This window comes from Danio rerio, chromosome 1 (assembly GCF_049306965.1).
Source record: "Danio rerio strain Tuebingen ecotype United States chromosome 1, GRCz12tu, whole genome shotgun sequence".
NCBI lineage: Eukaryota > Metazoa > Chordata > Actinopteri > Cypriniformes > Danionidae > Danio > Danio rerio.
This window is the reverse complement of record NC_133176.1, coordinates 27416997-27436796: the sequence shown is the minus strand read 5'-3', so window position 1 is coordinate 27436796 and position 19800 is coordinate 27416997. Positions and strand designations below refer to the sequence as shown.

The following is a 19800-nucleotide window of genomic DNA, read 5'->3' as shown; positions in this document are numbered from 1 at the left end:
AGCAAAGTCAGACCTTACTGTCATAATTAAATAATTTAAAATCAAGGCATGATCATATTTTATTTTGTTTAATTAGGCATAATCTAGGGCCCTTTGCCTTTCATATAAGCCCCTTCTGATAGCAAATGATCAACTAGAAGTCAAGTTACTATATGTTGGTATTCCTAAAACTTGGAGAGGCGACGAGACTTTTGTCAGGTCCAATTAAAACTTGACAAAACAATATCATTTGGGGTTATCATACAACAAAAACAAATCACACTATCACATATTTTAAATAATATTTTAATACAAGATTTCAGTTTATGCTGGAATTAGAGGTGTACATAAAAAGCATCGTGAAGCATGGGGTTTACTATAAAGAACTCTATCTGTGAGATTTAATGAATACAAACTCTCACACCAATGAAATATACTCACTTTTAAATAAATGTTCAGTTAGAAACTATCAGAATATATTAATTCACTCAATAATTACTCATTAAATCACAAAAACAGTAGTGTAGGTACATACTGTTGCAACCATAAAATGTTTATATGTACATGTTTGGCAACTTTTCTGACAAGAGTGTAAATATGAATCCAATGTGTAGGCATTTTGCTATCGACAGCATGCGCATTACCCTTGGAAATGTAAACATAAATTAATTCTGGTGAATTTGTTGTTAGTTAAACTTGAGTATTTTCAATATGATACAGTAATACATTAGCAAAATGTGCTGTGATACTTAAAACTAAACAAAAACAATACTCTTAATCTTAAATATCAACACTTAAGTCATGCATGATTTAAAGGAACAGTTCACTCTGAAACAAAGAGTACACTGTATTTTACTCACCCTTAAGCCAACTTTACTATTCAGCATATAACTTTTTTTCTGTTGACAAACACAGTCAGAGCAGCTTTTGCTAGGTTCAAAATAAAGGCCACTCTCCAATACCATTATACAGAATAGAAGAGCCAGGATGGAAGTGAAAACCACATTTAACTTTGAGTAAGTTATTTATGGAGTAATTTTCACTTTGTGAACTGATTCTTTAAATCAGACAGAGTGACAAACAATAGCTTAAATGAAACTACTTCTGGACATGCTAGTATTCTACAGTAAACTAACACATCCTCTACTATAAATAAAACATGATGAAACAAACACTTGATGAGCAGGTTTGCATGTTGCATAGTGAATCTGTACCGTGTTCCAGTTTTATGTTATTTGGATGTTCTGTTTCCGTAATCAGTTCAATAGTTGGCACTGAAGTTAGTACCATTAATATCAATTTCTGTGTAAAATATGAAGAGCTCTGTTCATCATCAGCTCTGTGACAACCTTTTCCCACTATCTTTTCATTGTCCTTAAATCAGAGATAATTGGCACTTGAAATGCAGGGGTCACTGAAGAACATTCTTAATTTGGCCCCTTAGAGGGGAAGAATACGCTGAATTTGATGTAGAAAGCAAAGCATTTTCCTATTCATAGAATTTATAATAAACACAGTAGCTGATAACACAACACAAACTGCATCAGTGCGGCGAGTCTGTTAAGTCTTGCGTGAGAGAAACCACACTTTCATTGGCTCTTTCTTTCCTTTCATGGTTACAGGTCCTCTGTACTCCAAATGAAATTGAGGATCAGCATTTTCCACAGACTGCAAACACCTGCGACAAACAACACATATATTACTGTATATTACAGTATAATATCAACTCAAATCACCTTAGCCTATGGCACCAATAAAAACAATGATTGTTATTATATTATATTATATTATATTATATTATATTTTGTTATGTTATGTTATGTTATGTTATGTTATGTTATATTATATTATATTATATTATATTATATTATATTATGTTATGTTATGTTATGTTATGTTATGTTATGTTATATTATATTATATTATATTAAATTATATTATAATCATTCATTCATTCATTTTTCTTTGGCTTAGTCCCTTATTTATTTTGGGGTTGCCATAGTGGAGTGAACCGGCAACTACTGCAGCATATGTTTTACACAGCGGATGCCTTTCCAGCCACCACCCAGTACTATCCACCATAGACTGTAAAAGATATGGATGTAGTATCTGTGACGTCACCCATAGGTTTCTGAAGAACACAAAAGAAGTGGGCTTGGCCAACCGTGACCAAACAAAGGCAAAGTGGCGGAGCGTGAGCGGAGCTACTGATGCCTGCTAGCATTTTGCTTAGACAAGCTTTTATTAGGGATAAATGCTTAATACTTTATTACAGTACCTGCGACTCATTGTACACTATATCAATAAAGTGTTTAGTCTTTTAAAAACACTGTTGTAATACATTGAGCCTCTAAGCATTGTTCTTATGGTGTTTTTCTACAGAAGGAATTACTTCCAAACACTTCAAATATAGTCTGTGTTAGTAAACGCAAGGCTATTTATGAAATCCAGGAATAAAACTGTAAGACAACATGTCAGACAATCATTCTGTCAGAATCTGGAGTGCATTCAAGTTCTAAAGAAAATATAAATGATAAATTATCTTAAATAAAACAAATACATTTATAGAGATGGTTTAAAAGTATATAGTTTCACTCACCAGGAAAATGCAGGCCACGTGAATGAATTGTGAGCACAATAAAGTATTTTGTAAGAATTGTAAGAATTAATTCCAAAAAGCAACTGATTGTGTAAAGCCACCAAAATATGATGTATATGCCGAGTCATCAGCTAATAAGCTGAACCAACTGAGGTGAAGTGATGGTGACCAGTGAGACCTAGCTGTCACTCAAGTGGCCACACCCTTAATTACACAGACTTAATGTAACTTAATATAAACAAAACTAATGAGTTGTAAAAAAAATTCACCCCCTCACAGTTGTCATGAAGGGTAATATAAGCTCTATGAACCAAAATCGTTCTTTGTACCAGGCTGTAAACACATTTTTTTTCTGCTGAAAAGCTGGAACTTTTAACAGTTTGGTCAATAGACATGTGCTCTATTATGGAGCCAGGACTAGTGGAATTTCGATAAATTGCAGTCTCAGTTACTTCCGCATTTGCTTTACGAGAGAGAGAGTGGGAGGTTGCCGCTAGGGGAGGGGGATCAAAATGGTCATGTTCTCTTATCGTGTTTAATGTTGGTCAACTGTGGTAGCATCTTTTAATTAGGAAAAAATATTTTATTATTATTATTATTTTTTTTAATTTTTTTATTTTGCTCTTTTAATGATAATCTTTCTATGTACCTTCCTATTATGTGCCTATTGCTGTTTTTACTGTTTTATGCTCATATCATGTGTTTATTTTCTCTCTGTAAAGCACTTTGTGCAGCCTTGTGGCCGTTGGGAACGTGCTATATAAATAAATAGAACTTGAACTTGAACTTTTTGAGTTCAAGTACCTTTATTCTTTTTAAATACTTTAAACTTAATATATGAGCTAAAGTAAACATTCATTCAACAGTTCATTCAGTAAATTTGACCATTGGATTTTATTGTAATGTTTGTACAATGAAAGAATAATACATTTAGACCAGTTTTACCTCATTTTCGAAATATTTAAAAAATATATATAAACACAAATGATCAAAAACAGAATAACAGAAATTGGTTTTCCTATATATGGAAATATGTAAAATAATGTATTAAATGTATTTTATTCCATAAATTCTTGATATATTTTTTTTAATATTACATTGCTATTTACTTTAGTTTTATAATGAATGGTTCCCTCACCTGTATGTGTATTCAGACACATTAATTTTTCCTTTCTCTCCAGTGGTCTCTGTACGACTTGTTAGATTGACAGTGTTTCCAAACAGGCAGTAACGGGGCATTCTTTGACCTATGACCCCTGTGACCACCTCTCCTGTGTGAATTCCAATGGTGATCTGTCCCAAAACACAACAGTCAAAATATGAGTAAAGTGTAAAGCTTTATATAGCATACAGCAAAAAAAACAAACAAAAAAAAAAAAAAACATCTGAAATGCTTTTAAAGCATATGCTATCTACATACAACACATTCAAGCATTAAAGACACAATTTTAAATCTTCCGCCACTACAGGCTGCACATTTACAACAAACAAAGGCAAAGTTTGATGATGCCGTGAATAAGTGTGGAATCATGGGAGTTGATTACATCCTATGGGACTTCTGCAGGAATCATTCATGGCTTAAAAGTCCATGGATGAGCTAAAGTATTCAAAATTATTATGGCAGTATAAAGTAGATTAAAGCAATTGCTGATGAGAGACTAGCGCAATGCAACATAATTTTGATAATTTCCAGTTCCTAATGTCATGATCATGTGGGCAAGCACAGTGCCGTTTTATCCAAGCATCTTTGGTATTTGCCTGTTTTCTATCAACCCAAACCAGAAATCGAGGGTGTGCATAAGTCAGCAAAATGTAAACAACTGTTCTGGTGTTTTTGGATATATTGAATCTCACATATTGTGCTTTTTACTTTAAATCATCCAAAACAATTCAGACATACAGTGGTCCCCATAAATTGGCAAAAAATTTGATTTTCATCCATCCTCAGTGAATAGTGATTGTGTTCAACAAATATCTCTACCAAAATACATCGAAACTCAAATATATATACATATGCAGTGCTCAGCATAAATAAGTGCATCCCTTTGTTTAAGAACCCCATTTTCTATAGAAGGCTTTACAATAATATACATGTATACTGTATATAGTAAATTTGTGATTATACTGTTAATTAGTCAGTCCCAAGTCTGACATAAATACAACTGATCAGTCTTTAAATTAGTACACCCAAATTAATATGTTGTGGGAAAATATAAAATAACATTTTAAGTAAAAGAACAGATCAAGAGAAATTAGAAAAATCTAACATTTAAATTTTGAAGTTTGCATTTTTTTATGGTTGCAAAAACTCATTTGTATTTAAACGTATTATCTTTCTACACCTAAAGATATTAGGTGACCAAAGTCTTATTTTAATGGATATAACACTATTGTTGAATAGTTATTAATCATTAATGTTTAATAAAAACAGTTTAAATGCATGAAAATATTGACTATGTTCACTGAGAATATATGCTAAGCAGTGTATGTATATATACAGTAAACTAACAATAACAAATGACAATTATAATAAATCTGTATACTCATTTTTGCACGATGATTAGATTATTGTTAGAACTGTTCCATTTAGACTAATCTAATGTAAAACCAATTAACCTAAATCTGCAAATACCTTATTGTATAACATCCTAAAGAAAGTATTCATTTAAAAATGAACAACAGTTTTTTGTTTTTTTTTCTGACAAATGTGTTAGGGTGTACTCGTAAATGCTGGGCACTTTATTTCTATGAAAAAGAAATCGTTGTCTTTCTTTTCTAGCAAATGCATCCACTGAGCGAGACACGAGTGCGTGCCAGAGCAGAGCTAAATGTTCAAAATAAAGTTAATGTGGGTGTATTTTTAAACACTGAAAGGAAGGATGATCTGACGGTGTCTCCCTTTGCCAGACTGTGCTTACATTTGCGTACGTGTGTGTTTTTTTGTGAAAGTCTTCATGCCATCTGTCTAATACAGCCGTCTTTATCTCATTTAGATGCTCCGAGTGTTCCAACAACACATCTTTAACAGTCACATATAATATAACAAACCTGCATCGTCTGGTTAAACAAAAGAGCCTGCCGAGACTTTTCCTGTTAGCACCTTTGAGATGCAATCTGAAGCTATTCTTAGAAAACATAAAGCATTTTTAATACACTGTGTAAAATATGTATGTGTGTGCTTTATGTAGGGCTGCATGGTGGGTGGGCACTTATGTGACCCCATAAGCCGGGTATGCGAAATATGCAGTGGATATATTGATTGTTTAATTTGTGCTATGAGGCAGCGCATTAAACAAGTCTAAACAGTCAGGATTTATTGATGCATTAAATTACATATACACAGTGAACAATATGAATATATTGTGTGCTCACAAAACATGTCCTGAGTGCATCTGAAGCATGAACTCACATTACGGTTGGAATGTATATATAATTAATTACATATTATATATTATAATTAATAATTAATACTTTATTAATATGTAAAATTAATTTAATAATACTTTTAGTTCTCATAATTACATAGTTCTAATAAATAAACATACAATTGTACACAACACTGTACTAATGGGCCCAAAGTGTGGCAAGAAAACATCCCCACACCATTACACCACCACCAGCCTGAATCGTTAATACAAGGCAGGATGGATCCATGCTTTCATGTTGTTGACACCAAATTCTGAACCTACCATCCTAATGTCGCTGCAGAAAATTGAGACTCATCACACCAGACAACATTTTCCAATCTTCTATTGTCCAATTTTGGTGAGCCTGTGTTAACTGTAGCCTCAGTTTCCTGTTTTTAGCTGACAGGAGTGGCACCCGGTGTGGTCTTCTGCTGCTGTAGCCCATCTGCCTCAAGGTTTGACATTTTGTGTGTTCAGAGATGCTCTTCTGCATATCTCGGTTGTAACGAGTGGTTATTTAAGTTACTGTTACCTTTCTATCAGCTTGAACCAGTCTTGTCATTCTCCTCTGGCATCAACAAGGCATTTGTTGCCGCTCACTGGATATTTTCCCTTTTTCAGACCACTCTCTGTAAACCCTAGAGATGGTTGTGCATGAAAATGAACATGGAAACTCCACACAGAAATGCCAACATGCCCAGCCAGGACTCGAACCAGTGACCTTCTTGCTGTGAGTGACCTTCTTTACAGTACTAACCACTGAGCCACAGTGCTGCCCATATATATATATATATATATATATATATATATATATATATATATATATATATATATATATATATATATATATATATATATATATATATATATATATATATGTTTTTAGTTAGTTTTTAGACACAATCTGGAAAAAATATCAATGTAAATTAATTATTTTTGTAAATCTGTGTGAATAATCAGAGTAAACTTAAATCATCAAACATTTATAGCTTATGTTATCATATATTTCACATTTTATTCATTCTAAAAATCTGGATTTCTGAGCTAATTACCCTTAGTTAAATTTTTTTTGTAGTGCTTTAATGTTTATTTGAAGTTACAGAAGTAATATTACTGAAGTTTTAAAAACTACAAAACCATTAAAAAGTATGTAAAAAATGAATGTGTTACATGAAGTATTACACATCCCTCTAGTCAGAGGCAGCTCCTGGCACAGCATATGCTGGCATTTGCATAGAATGCTAATGTTCTGTAGAGCAGCAATAGGCACACTCCCAGCACACAGCGCCCACTTTTCTAATACTCATCCATAATCCTCATCTATTACAGTGAAATGACGAAACAGAATGCAACCCCCATTACTGGTACGCATTTACTGGTAAATAGTTGCCAATAATAAATAGAAAATCTAGCAGAGTACGTTATGAACGACAACTTTTAAAATTAACACAAATCAAATATTCCCATGTGAGCCCCCACAGGCCCTACAATATGCCAATTAGAATACTTACAAAAGTTGTGACTTAGACAAAGCAATATAAACTGTCAGTGCTTGTTCCTGAGTGAATCAGTGTTTTTGAATGAATCAGCTGAATGAATAATTCATTAATCACCATTTACAGCCATAGCAACATCCATAGCAACAATATCCAGGTTCATTTAGATAAATTCACATTAGAACATGCAAACACAGGCAAGCAGATTATATGAACTGATGATGGGTCATTCATTTAAAATTAATCTTTAATGTAACTCTGAAACCCAGAGTCACATTAAAGAGGTCGGGTAGAAGATTGGTTCCTTTTTTGAGTCTTCTATTAGATTTGAGTCATTCGTTAATCAATGATTTCAAATCCTCTTTAAAAATGGGTGCATCATTTATTCATTCATTCATTTTCTTTTCAGCTTAGTCCCTTTATTAATCCGGGATCGCCACAGAGGAATAAAACACCAACTTATCCAGCAGGTTTTTATGTAGCAGATGCCCTTCCAGCTGCAACCCATCTCCAGGAAACATCCACACAAACTCATTCACACACACACACACATACACTAAGGACAATTTAGCCTACCCAATTAACCTGTACAACATGTCTTTGGACTGTGGGGGGAAACGGGAGCACCCGGAGGAAACCCACGCGAACACAGGGAGAGCATGCAAACTCCACACAGAAACGCCAACTGACCGAGCCGAGGTTTGAACCAGCGACCTTCGTGCTGTGAGGCGACATCACTACCAACTGCGCCACTGTGTTGCCCATGGGTTCATCATTTTTATTGTTTTATATTATGTTATTATATTATTATGTTATTATACTGTTATTATATTTCTGATCTCAACCTGTAGCTCCATTACAATTGTTGGAATTTCTGTCACAATGATTTTCTATAATACTGAATGTGGTGATACGGTTTGTGGTAAGTTTTTTAACTTTATCTGCACAATGGCGATGAACTAATCATTTTGATTTCACCTAATCTTTCACGCATCAAAAACAGAAAACAAAATACTAAATTCTCATTGGATGACTCGAGGTATCAATCGTGGCTCAGACAACATAGTTTATATAAGCATCATATAAGTAAACGCTTATGCAGTCAAATGATGATCAAGCTTCCCAAAAATCCAAAGACTCGAAAGGTGAACTAAACATGGGAGTCTCGGTACTACAGACTAAATATAAGTACACAGGCAAATTTTCCCCTTAATTCCAGTCCTCTAATTCGATTGAGAAATGGATATTATTGATAATAAATAAAGCAGAACTGGAACACACGCTTTTTTGTTGAGAACTGCCATAATAAACTTCATTACTTATTATTATTTAAGCTTGAACTGGTATTTAATCTTATCATCAGAATAAGAAGATAATATTTGAGCAAAACTATTTGAGCAAACACTAGCTTCATTTTGTTTCTGCATACTTCAACTTACAATATTAAGTTGACTTCATATGTAATGCATTTTTTCATACAGTAACTTACTACTAACTGGCTACTCAAAATAATCACCTGCACAGGATCCTCATCCACTTTGACCTGTCCAGCGATCTCCATCATATCCAGGGCCAGATGACAGATGGATTTTGCATGGTGGGTGCAGGGCTCTGGAAGACCACTCACCGTCATGTATTTATCACCAACGGTCTCCACCTTTCAGAGAACAGAGAGAAACAAAAGACTTTGATGGCTTCAAATCAGAGACCTCCAGAAATAGCTATTGTGCCTGTGGTATGAGGTATCTCAAAGGATTTTCTTTTCTACGCTTGGATATTTTTAAGTTCTCTAGCCTAATTTTATATATAACACATTTAAAGGGCAACATGTAATAATATCTGTGTATTAATATTTTTTTATTGACAGTATGTGAACAGCTTTAACAAATGGCATAAATTAAAAGTATGTGACATTTACCAGTTCTCCAGAGAGAAACAAATGAAACGACTTCTTATAAAATGTTCAAAAAGATGACAGTCTTATAAACTACAGTCTTACAAAGGCAGGTCTATAATTTAAAATAAACTTTTTAATATTCAAACTATCATATACTTTAATTTTAATGACCTTATCTGTCCAACTGATTCCAGTGAATGTACAAATGTTCTGCCTAAATTCCACAGTGCTAGCGATTGTGCCAAATTACAAAAATTACATACTTAATTAATGTAATGACCATATCATATTTATCAAATACTGTAAATATTACAGTACATTATGAGCCATAAATGTGGAGATTGACAGTTTACAATTGACAGCTGTGCTATCCACCTTATTCACAATACCATAACCTTTTCTGATTTTAATTGTCATTTAATTTTCATTTGCAGTAATAATGTGTCAGTAAAATAGTTATTGTGGAAAGTCCTATCTATACAAATAAATTTGAGTTGAACAGCAAACATTTATTTGAACAGATAGTTCACACAAAAATTAACATTTTGTCATTTACTCTTTGTATATTTCAAACCTTGAGTTTCTGTCTTCAGTTCAACACAAAAGAAGATATTTTGGACATTTAACATCCATAGTATTTATATTTCCTACTATGGATTTCAATGGTTACAGGTTTCAGCTTTCTTCAAAATCTCTTATTTTTTAACAGAAGAAAGAAACTCATAAAGGGTTGAAACTTCTTAATAATAAGTAAATGTTAAATTCTGGGTGAACCATTCCTTTAAATAGCCCCTATTATGCATTAAAAAGGGTAACATTTTGGTTTTGGGGTTCTCCAACAACAGGCTGCTATGCATGCAAGGATTAAAAACACTTTCATTGTGATATAATATGCAATTATTTTAACCTAATTATACCAACAACTCCCAAACGAATCCTTAAGTGATTCAGGGGGTACACTATGCTATCCGAACCATGCCCGGGCCCGTTTCTCGGATCATTTGAGAAGTGTGAGTGCTCTGAATCGGGCTCAGGCACGGTTCACTTGGCCAGCCCTGACCCGGTTGGAAGAGGTGTGCCAGAGCACGGTTCACTTGGGTTCGGGCGCCTGAGCCTGAAACTGAAGATGAAACGTGACTTTTATGGGACTGTTTCATGTGAATTTATAATTCATTCATATTGTTCAATGAACGCAAACTGTTGTATATTATTAAAGACGCAAACCCCTCACTGCACGACAGCTGCACCTTCAGCAAATCTCCTAATTCCTGCAGCACAAGGACTTTATGATTGCTTATGAGGGTCAAAAGTGGCTGATGTGTTCAGCGAAATATTTGACTGCGTGTCACTGCATCCCAAACAACTAAAACAATATAACTAAAGAAATCTCCACTGTGGTGAGCGAAAGCGCTTACTTAACAGCGCATCATTGATGCTGTAAGGCCCAAATGTAATGTGAGTGCGAGCCGTCTGGGGAGACGGTAGAAGGGAAAAGCGTGCTTTGGCCTGGTTCAAGGCAGCTGTATATAGTGTGAGTAAACCCTCATTTGTTACCAAACCCCTGCTTAGTGCGATGCTAATCTGTGCTGATTGGTACGATGGCCTAGTCTGTTGTGATTGGTCGACTATATGCAGCGTGAGATATAGAAAAACAAGGAGGCAACCATTTTTAATCGCACTTACTTACACTTGTAAAATGGAGGAAGAAACTGATCCATGAAATGTGTAAAGTTCTTGTCAAGCTCTGACAAAATTCCATATAGTTTTTCTTATCTTCTTTTAACAAATGGTCGATGAATCCCATACTGTAAGCATGTAGATTGTTGAAGGACTCGTCAGAAAAATGACTAGAACACAGCACAGGGCTGGAGCTGTAATGCTGAGGTATTTTTGCAAAAATAAACCTCAACCACTGACTCTTCACAGCCTCATTTGGATAGGGAAAATAACAATAACTTTTAATAATAATAACTTTCCCTCACACTTCAGAGCACAGCGTCTATGCAACATGATTCCACCGGGATCTGCTACAGTGTTTGTATTCCTCTTTTTTCTTTGTACAATGTTTTTGGGTGGAGCCGGTGGTTTCAATTTTAAACAAGGAATGAATCAGTAGTTTTAAACACGATGGAAGGTCATTTTCATAAACCCATAATACGGGCTTTTTAGCAATTTGAATAAACACTGTTCAATATATATGCATACACAATTAGTTTGACAGTTATTAAATTAAATAAAGTTATCATGCAGCCTCAACTGCATGATAAAAAAAAGCTTGAGATATGAATACAGCCAAAAAAAATAAATAAATAAAATAGCAGGAGAAACCTGAGCCAATTTTAGGAAATGTTGATTCATCCAAGTTTTCTTGATAACACGTTCTTAAACTCAAACCTATCTCGATAACTCTAAAACATATTTTCAGAGAGAGCCCAGTCCTTCACGAGACCTCTGTTTGAACCACATAGATACTACTGACTTTAAGTAAATATTGCTTTTTTTGGTTATCCAGCCTTGAAATTCTACCTGCCCTTTTGTTTAGTTAGCAAAGCTACATGAAGTGCATTCTTGTCTGTATGCCTAGGGTGTAAATCATGCCCTTGCTTTTGAGAGAGCATTGAACATGATGTACAATTGAAAAACTACCAACTATAAAGTACGAAAGCTAAGAGACCTGCCCTTTTGGTCTTTACAGGAGTCTAACTTTCTCTGGCTGGAAAGAAGAAAAAATTATTTCGCAATCCTCTATTTTGGTCAAACTTTGGTTACACTTTATTTCATGGTGTTCTTGTTACAATATAACTATTCATGTAACTGAGTAATAATATTTAATTAAATGTACTAACTATATGCCTTATAATGTAGGTTAAGGGTGTTGCACATAATAATGCATAATTAGTTGTATTTACCATTGTAAATACATATAACATGTCAAACAAGTAAAAAAAAAAGTGTTGCCTAAATTTGTTATTCCCAGTATTTTAAAGTAGTTTTGTCTTATTATGAACACGTTTATTTGATTCCGTTTAAGTTTGAAAAATAAATGAAATAGTAATTAGTCAAATATTTTCTGTAATATCAAAATATATCAAGATTGTTGTTTTGCTGCCAACTGTAATTACCAAATGTCTACCAAATCTACATAGAATCAAAAGGCTTGAGTTAAATTTAGTAAAGTTCATGTTTCTCTTATTTCCCAAGTGTTGGTTTAAAAAAATGAAGTGTGCTCTTGGTTGCCTACAGCAAGTTTTAATAAATGTAAAAAAAAAGTCAGCCCACATTAGATGATTCAATCTGGCACTTGACCTACAATAAGCTTCACACTCTGCTCTAAATATAGTCAGTCATTTATTGATCTAATTAGGTACATCGTAAAAGATTTATCATATAATGATGCATCATAAAAGATTTTTTTTGTCTTTGAACTTTGTAGCTGGCCTGTTGTAACTGGTAATTTTATTACATGAGTTAAAAGTGACACTTTTATTAGGTTTTCTTAAAGTGACAATAGGAATAACATTAAGCATTGTGGCTAACACACATTCTCACAAGCAATTGTTCATGTACCTGAGACCATTTTTTGTCAAGATATTTTTAGACCAGTCACAATTAGAAAGAGCAGTTACTTTTGTGTCCTTAATATCTCTGGACATGGCCAAAAATATCTCTGCATATATTTGTTAGCACGTTTAAGATGTTAGTATGTGCCTATTCATTTTAGGGCCTTTTCAGTATTCAGTAAAATTGAACACAGGTTCATTGAAAATCCATGCTAAAGCCTCCACTTTTATGAATCTGAGAAAACATACTTCAACGTAAGTTTAAGTGCAATTTCTAGACAAAATGAATGCAGCAGGGCAGTGGGATGCCAACAACTTTTGCTTCTTTTCATACTAATAATATTTACAGGGAAATAATATCTTTATTAATAATAATAATATTAATAATAATAATAATAATAATAATAATACTTAATAAATAAATAAATTATTATTTTCTGTGCAGTTCTTTGAACAACACCACAAAACAACTAAAAGATGTCTATGGTTATTTACTGTACATATGGACTTATTTGGTGTGGTCAGTTTGCTCTGCAACTGTGTTGTATTTGTGATATAAAGCATTTTACAAAACAAAACAAAATAAAACAAAACAAAATAAAAATAAAATAAAACAAAATAAATAAAATAAAATAAAATAAAATAAAATAAAATAAAATAAAATAAAATAAAATAAAATAAAATAAAATAAAAAACAAAAGGAATGTATTTTCTAGTGGATTTTTCATCTGTGAAGTGCAACGTAACGTACCCAGAACAACATATTTTACATTTTGCAAAAATGTAGATTGAGGAACACATTTCCAATGATATTTACAATAACTTTCTTCCTAGCTTTTCCATCCTTCAAATTTCAGGGTCGAAATTTACTCACCTTATACACATAAGGATTCTTCCGAGAATCGGTGAGAATGTCAAATCTGGTGTAGATGTCATTGAGAAGGTTGACGATTTTGATGGCTCCCTCTGCAGATGCATGTTTGCTGCAGAATGCATTGAAGCCAACAATGCCACTAAAAAGAATGGTCACGTTGTCGTATCGTTTAGCAGGCACAGGCCGCTTATGCCGCAGTTCATTGGCTACAGACGGAGGCAGAACAGAATACAGCAACCTGAAACAAAGACAGCATCATTAAAATGTGAACTCTTCTGTGAAACACATATATTCATTGTATTCAATGTCACTGAACAAAAGATGTTTGACTCATATTTTACTGGTTTGTGCTCTTTCAAAGCAATACAGTTGTTTGGCAAAAGGTTTGTTAAAAAGACTTAAATGAATCTTTTTGTGAAATTCATTTCAGCTGACCATAGAATAATGTGCATCATTTCATTCTTTTAGACACAGTGCTTCCCCTGAAGGTTGAGTGCTAATTATCCACAGAGCTGTTTGAGTACTGGCTCTCAACATTCAGACATTCATCCATCTGTTCTGTTTATATTTCATTCTACCAATGGAAAAAAACACAAATATTAACCTCTATAATCAAAAGGCATTTTAAACCTATTTTCATCACTGCATGATCATCATTATAGGCTCTTTATGAATATACTTTTCTTTTTACAAGCATATCTATTTCTGTTTAAGTCTATTATGCTTAACAAGGCTGCAGTGGTTACATAAAAATCACTGATATTCTCACCTATGAATTTTTTATATATTTAAAAAAATTTTGTGATGGAATGCAGAATTTTTAGTCTTCTTTGTAATAAGTCTTCTGAAATTGTTTGGTATTATGTGTTATTTTTGTGGAAACTGTGCTACATCTTTAGGATTCTTCAGAGGAACAGCAGTATTTTTGCATTTACAGTAAGTGTTAATCAATTCAGTGCATTAATTAGTTTTTAAATGATTTTCAATAAAGACATAAATCAAATTTTACTGACCTCAAACTGTGTATGTGCGTATGTGTGTGTGCATTGAACAAATAGTGTTCTTTTAACCATCTAATTTGTGGAACTTAATTAGCAACTTTTTTTTTTCTCTTTTTCTCAAAATTAATTCTTAATTCCCCAGATCAATGTTTAGCGTATGCTGTTTCGATGTTGCACGAATAAAACATTATTAAAACTTAAATGGTGCAGCTCCATTATTAATCTCAGAAAGCTTTGTGTTTTATTTCGAGGACCTTTCATAACAAGTAGTTGTATGAAGTCAGTTATAAGAACAACCCTCTAAAATCAACAACTGGAGAATGGAGGATGCCATAATTCAAGATAAGGTATTACAACATAATGGTACATTGATGTATAAGCATTGTAACAAAAATGTAGATTAAATCAGCTATGACATCTTGTAGTGCTAAATATCACTGTGGCTGAGAAAATACAATCCGAAGTAGCAGCTATATTGTGAAAGCTTCTAATTAGAACTAGTTTGACTCAATTGTTAGCTAACCAGAGAAATAAGCATTTGTCTCTGGTTAAATGAGCATTTTTCAGAATATTTTAATAGTTTTAGTATTCATTAAGTTTTACTTAAGCTGTTAGCGATGTCTTGATTATTTAATCATTTATTTAAATACATCTGTTATGGAAGGAGGTTATGACAGCCTTTGTAAAAACCATTACAAAAAAAAACATTTCAGGCTACAACTGTAACTATGGTTCACTTAAGGGAAAAAATGCTGCTAATGAGAACATTTTGTGTTTGTCGAAGTCTTGAAGCACATGTGTAATCACTCCAATAGAATTGGGTGGTAAATCACTGCTTCACGTGATGTCATATCAGGAAGCTTTATACAGCCTGGGCTTTTGTCAAAACAATGGCAGCATCTTGTTCCCCTCAGGGAACCATGGTTACAGTCGTAACCTGGGACGTTCCTCTTCATGGAACTTTGACGATGCTTTAAATATCGCCCCAGAAGTCTTAGACTGAAGGCTGAATGAATGACATTGTTCCTTTGCGTGATTTTGGCACAATTGTATCTCCATATCCATGATAGCCACCACTGAGCGGTCAATGGCCTTGGCCACCTCATTGGTGGTGCAGAGAGACAGGTCAGAGGCCCAAAGAAGTTCTCAACTGTATTTGGGCCCCATCATCAACTGAGGTCATTGTAGATGATTTTTCAAGTTGGAGATAATGAGACAAATGTTCCTCCATATGAGTCATTAATCCGACATAATGTTATGTGGGCTGAACAGGCCTACAGATTTCTTATTTAATATTATTATATTAATTGCAGAAACATGAGCAAAAAATCTGCATCAGCACCTCATATTTGGGAGATTGAGGTGGCAGATCCCATCTCCCAAACAAAGGCTCATTTCATCCTCCTCGGAGGAGGAGACAAGACAACTCTAAAGGACAGAAGTGGGTAAGAGAGAGACGCAGATATTGCAGATAAGAGAAGAGAAAGAGCCCTCGGACCTGTCTCTAACCTCTCTGCTATATTCATTTGTGAAACTCGTGACACATAGCATTGATATTTGAAGCATTGACGAAGTTCCTGGAAGCAAAACTAACCATTACAAAAAACCAATTGGATTTGATTCATATTGTATTCTTAGATTTGAACACTCCAGTAAAAAATTTACAATTTACTGTACATATTTGCATATTTTTTTTATTTGATCAGTGATTATTATATAAAAAAAATAAGATAACATGAAATATTTAATATGTCTGACCAATAAATGTTTTCTGATTTCTGTCTTTCTGTTCATCACTGTAAAGCAGCTTTGACACAATCTACACTGTATGACTTTATTATTATAGTAAGGTTCAAGTAATAGTTTACAGGATTAGCTAAAATGCTATCTTTTTAATCCCAAACAAATTAGTTTTCCAATGTATTCAGTGAAAAATTCTGGGAAAACATGTCTTTCTCTCTCTCCCAAATAAGTTGGTTGTATTGCCATGGTAACTGACTTAAGCATTACTTTTTTGGACAAAACTCCTAAATGTGTTAAATTATGGATAGAAATTGCCGGGTTTGCTGCAGTTAAGACCTTGTTGCAAGAATACAAACAAGCTATTTATAAAAACATTTCACATTATTGCTCAAACATCATAAATAATAAAAGCTGTACTGGCCCTGTATGCAGTCCAAAATAAATAAATAAACAGCCTGATTCACAGTAAATACAAATGGTCAAAAGCTATTTTCTATGAGGTGAAAACCACTAGTACAGAATTTGCATATAAATAGCATGTTCTAAAATTCTTTTCATAAACCTTAAAAAAAATGGCACAATCACATCTCAGTGTCCTAAACTGACCAACTGTACAAGTTCAAGTGCAGAACATCTGCTAGTGAAGATAAGCCGCACTTTTCAGCACATTTAGAATACAGCCCATTTGTTCACCTGTTATCAACAGGTCACAGACATCCAGGTTTCCAAGAAATGCACGTGGGCTACTGAAAAAAACGGCAATGTACATTTGAAATCGACTGAAATAACATGTATGCTTAGAAGGACATTACCATGTCAGCTGCTCACATTTCACTCACATTTTACTCACATTTACTACGCAATTTGGGACATAAATGAAAAAATTACCTGGGGTCCGTTCTTCGGACCTCACTTAAATGATCTAAGATAATTTGGCAGATGCTTGATCTTTTAATCTTGATAACTGATCTCTGGCTAATTTGGTTCTTTAAACAAGTTCGCGAATCAGATTAAAACGTCTGGATGAACTGATCTGAGATTGCTGTGCGTGTTGAGAAGGACAAATCCATCAATCCTCAAAATCATGATCAGCAATGTGACGATTGGCTGATGGCACAGAAGCGTAATAACATTGATTCATTTATTTTTCGGCTTAGTCTCTTTATTAATCCGGGGTCGCCACAGGCAGCGGATGCCCTTTCAGCTGCAAACCATCTCTGGGAAACATCCATACACACTCATTCACACACATACATGGATACCAGCGACCTTCTCGCTGTGAGGCGACACTACTACCTACTGCGTGACTGTTTATAATAACATCATCTGATTAATATTCAATAATCCATGTGAGCAAAATTATATAAAATTCATAATAAACGATTATTTAAATATGATTTCCACATTTCCACATTTGTTGTGAGCTACAGGCTTTACTTTTTCATGTGTGAAGAGTGTTTGGCAATTTATTTAGTTTTACAGTTAGAGCAGATTTTCTTTATTATGGTAGTCATAGTTGTTTTATAGTAGCTGTTTTCTAAATAGGTGTAAAGAATAAAAGGATGTTTAAATTAATTAACCAACACAAAAGCATTTTGATATTGGTAAAGGTGTCTGCAACTTTTGTGAATCATCAAATCACTGTCATATTAACTGTTAAAACATGTTCATGACTGCATAAATGTATTATTGCTTTTTTGAAAAAGTCACATATTGTGCATGTCTATTATTTACATTTACATTTACATTTAGTCATTTAGCAGACGCTTTTATCCAAAGCGACTTACAAATGAGGACAAGGAAGCAATTTACACAACCAAGAGCAACAATGAATAAGTGCTATAAGCAAGTTTCAGGTCTGTAAAGTCTAAGAAGGGAAGTATTAGTAGTATTAGTATTTTTTTTTTTTTTTTTGTACAGTTAGTGTGATATTCAGAGAGGCAATTACAGATTAGGAAGTGTAGTGGAGACTAAATAGTTGAGTTTTTAGTCGTTTCTTGAAAGTAGCGAGTGACTGCTGTTCTGATGCAGTTAGGGAGTTCATTCCACCAACTGGGCAGATTGAGCGTGAGCGTTCGCGAAAGTGATTTCTTCCCCCTTTGGGATGGAACCACGAGGCGACGTTCATTCACAGAACGCAAGTTTCTGGAGGGCACATAGATCTGCAAAAGCGAGAGCAGATAAGAAGGAGCAAGGCCAGAAGTCACTTTGCAGGCAAACATCAGAGCTTTGAATTTGATGCGAGCAGCAACTGGCAGCCAGTGCAAACGGAGTAGCAGCGGAGTGACATGTGCTCGTTTAGGTTCATTGAAGACCACTCGTGCTGCTGCATTCTGGAGCAGTTGAAGAGGCTTGATAGAGTTAGCTGGAAGCCCAGCTAGTAGAGAGTTACAGTAATCCAGTTTGGAGAGAACAAGAGCTTGAACAAGGAGTTGAGCTGCATGTTCAGATAAGAAGGGTCGGATCTTTCTGATGTTATAGAGTGTGAATCTGCACGATCGAGCAGTTCTAGAGATGTGGTCAGAGAAGTTTAGTTGGTCATCAATCGTTACTCCAAGGCTTTTCACCATTTTGGATGCAGTAATGGTGTAGAGTCGAGTTGGCAGAAACTACAAGCATTTCCGTTTTTGCAAGGTTCAGCTGAAGATGATGATCTTTCATCCAGTGTGAAATATCCAACAGGCAGGCTGAAATGCGAGCTGGAACCGAGGGATCATCAGGATGAAAAGAGAGGTATAGCTGGGTATCATCAGCATAGCAGTGGTAGGAGAATCCATGTCTCTGGATGACTGGTCCTAGAGATGATGTGTAGATGGAGAAGAGAAGTGGCCCAAGAACAGAGCCTTGAGGTACCCCAGTGTTTAGATGCTGTAGGTTGGACACCTCTCCCCTCCAAGACACCCTGAATGACCTGTCAGTGAGGTAAGATCTGAACCATTGTATAACAGTGCCCGCAACGCCCAGTGACTCGAGCGTAGATAGCAGGATCTGGTGGTTGACAGTGTCAAAAGCAGCTGACAAATCCAGCAAGATGAGGACTGATGATTTTGAGTTTGCTTTAGCCAGTCTGAGATCCTCCACGACCGAGAGCAGGGCAGTCTCAGTTGAGTGGCCTTTCTTAAAGCCGGATTGCTTGTTGTCCATGAGATTGTTTTGAGTAAGAAAGTCCAGGACTTGATTGAACACTACTTTCTCCAGAATCTTGGCCATGAATGGAAGCAGGGATACTGGTCTGTAGTTTTAT

At 34.6% G+C, this 19800-nt stretch overlaps 2 protein-coding genes across 5 annotated transcripts in view; both read right to left on the bottom strand.

The window, feature by feature from the left end:
• The window catches only part of LOC137490010 (uncharacterized), a 692802-nt gene that overhangs the window by 557296 nt on the left and 115706 nt on the right, over positions 1–19800 (bottom strand). The gene's annotated exons all lie outside the window — the stretch shown is intronic.
• Positions 1420–19800, bottom strand: part of gucy1b1 (guanylate cyclase 1 soluble subunit beta 1) — a 37622-nt gene continuing 19241 nt past the window's right edge. Inside the window, 4 exon segments of the mRNA NM_001251945.2 lie at positions 1420–1657; positions 3717–3871; positions 8998–9138; positions 13813–14050. Of these exon segments, the coding sequence (NP_001238874.1) occupies positions 1540–1657; positions 3717–3871; positions 8998–9138; positions 13813–14050 (652 nt within the window). The 3' untranslated portion in view covers positions 1420–1539.